Below are 1,617 nucleotides of genomic sequence, written 5' to 3'. Positions count from 1 at the left end.
AATTCAACACGTTAATAATATTGAAGATAAAGTAATTGAAAATGTCAAAGAAAAAATTAAAGAGGAAACCGATAACGAGTTAACAAATGAAGAACAACCAAAACAAGAAGAAAAGAAAATTAAAATTGTTATTAAAGAAGTTACTTCAGAAACTCCTTCAAGTTCTGAAGAGGAGTCCAAAGGAGTAATGGATAAAACAGCAACAAGTTTAAGTGAAGAAACTAAAGAAGAAAATGTTATTAACCAAGCCATTCTCGAAGAGCCAAAACAACAAATTGATGAAGAAATAAAACAACAAATTGATGAAGAAATAAAACAACAAGTTGGTGAAGAGCCAAAACAACAAATTGATAAAGAAATAAAACAACAAATGGATGAAGAACTAATTGTAACAGACATCCAAAACACTGAATTAATAAATAAAGAAAAAGAAATCCAACGATCAGACTCATTAACACTTTCTAGTGAAGACAAAAAAGAATCAAAAATAAACAATTTATCAGAATGTACCTCTGATAAAGGACTTCTTACCTATGAGCAAAAAGAAATAAATGAATTCTTCAACAAAATTGATGGAGAAGTTCAGTTAATACCAGTCCAAAAGATTAAATCTAAACCAGGAAAAAGAAAACAAATAACTAAACAAGGATTTGCTTACCGTAAGACATTGTCATGTGAGACAGACCAATCACTTAATAAAGTTAGAAGTCAAGATTCTCCTTCAGGAGAAATGATCCCACCAAAGAAGGTACCCATTGGAGGGGTACCTTTATTTGGAGGATTTAATCCTGGGAAAGTTGCACTTAAAAAGACTAGTTATCCAAAGGAAGAAAAAGAAAGTAGTACTCAAGATTCTGAATCAAACCCTCCATTAAGAAATGTTCCTGAAAAAACAAGACCTCCTGGAGTACCGGGAGGACAACCGTTATTTGGAGGATTTAATCCTGGAACATTTAAATTAAAAAAGACTGCACAGAAGAAGGAAAACACGCCAGAGAAGAAGTCACAAGAAGAAGTTCCTGAATTTATGAAACTAAAATTAAAGAAAATAGAAAAATGAAAAAGAAGATTATATGTTTAAGATGTAGTAAGTACATTCATGAATTTATTCATTAAAAAAGAAGTTCTGTTAATGTCTCTTTTTTAGTTTGTAAAGAGGTGAGAAGAAGAAAAGGAGGAGAGAAATAATACAATAGTAAAAAGAAAAAAAATTAAAGAAGGAATAATAGAAAAGAAGAAATAGTTTTGATAAAAGAAATGAAATAAATAGGGGATTTTTTGAAGAATAGAAAAGAATAGAAGAGAATAAAATAAGAAAAATAATTCTAAAAATAATAAAGGAAGTAAAAAAGAAGAATGAAAACTTGAAAAAAGAAGATAAATATAAACAATGGAACAAAGATATATATTACAGGAACTGAATGAGAAAGAGAAGTTACTTTTAAAATCATTAGTTTCAATGCTTTGGAATGAAGAAAAATATAAAAGAGCAATTGAAGTAGTTAGAGGAGCATTAATCAAAGAATCATTTTATTTATTTTTAATGAAAATATCACCAGAATTTTTAAGTGAATTATTAACTAAAGGAAGGCATATTAAAGAAATATTAAGTGTAAT

The 1,617-nt window shown here is 28.3% G+C and overlaps 1 protein-coding gene across 1 annotated transcript in view, besides 4 other annotated features; it reads left to right on the top strand.

Moving 5' to 3' along the window:
- Nucleotides 1-1,060, top strand: part of EDI_286190 (synaptonemal complex protein, putative) — a gene marked incomplete at both ends in the record, with an annotated part of 2,879 nt that extends 1,819 nt beyond the window's left edge. The window contains one exon of the mRNA XM_001739176.1: nucleotides 80-1,060. Coding sequence (XP_001739228.1) covers nucleotides 80-1,060 — 981 coding nt within the window. The remainder of the gene's footprint in view (nucleotides 1-79) is intronic.
- Nucleotides 270-428: a microsatellite.
- Nucleotides 1,061-1,163: 103 nt separating the features above from the next.
- Nucleotides 1,164-1,240: a microsatellite.
- A 42-nt stretch (nucleotides 1,241-1,282) lies between these two features.
- Nucleotides 1,283-1,313: a microsatellite.
- Nucleotides 1,314-1,315: 2 nt separating this feature from the next.
- Nucleotides 1,316-1,404: a microsatellite.
- Nucleotides 1,405-1,617: the final 213 nt, after the last annotated feature.

The sequence above is a fragment of the Entamoeba dispar genome, genomic scaffold (genome assembly GCF_000209125.1).
Source record: "Entamoeba dispar SAW760 scf_1105229462023 genomic scaffold, whole genome shotgun sequence".
NCBI classification, from domain to species: Eukaryota; Evosea; order Mastigamoebida; family Endamoebidae; genus Entamoeba; species Entamoeba dispar.
The sequence above is the reverse complement of the archived record's forward strand: the minus strand, read 5'-3'. Positions and strand labels throughout refer to the sequence as shown.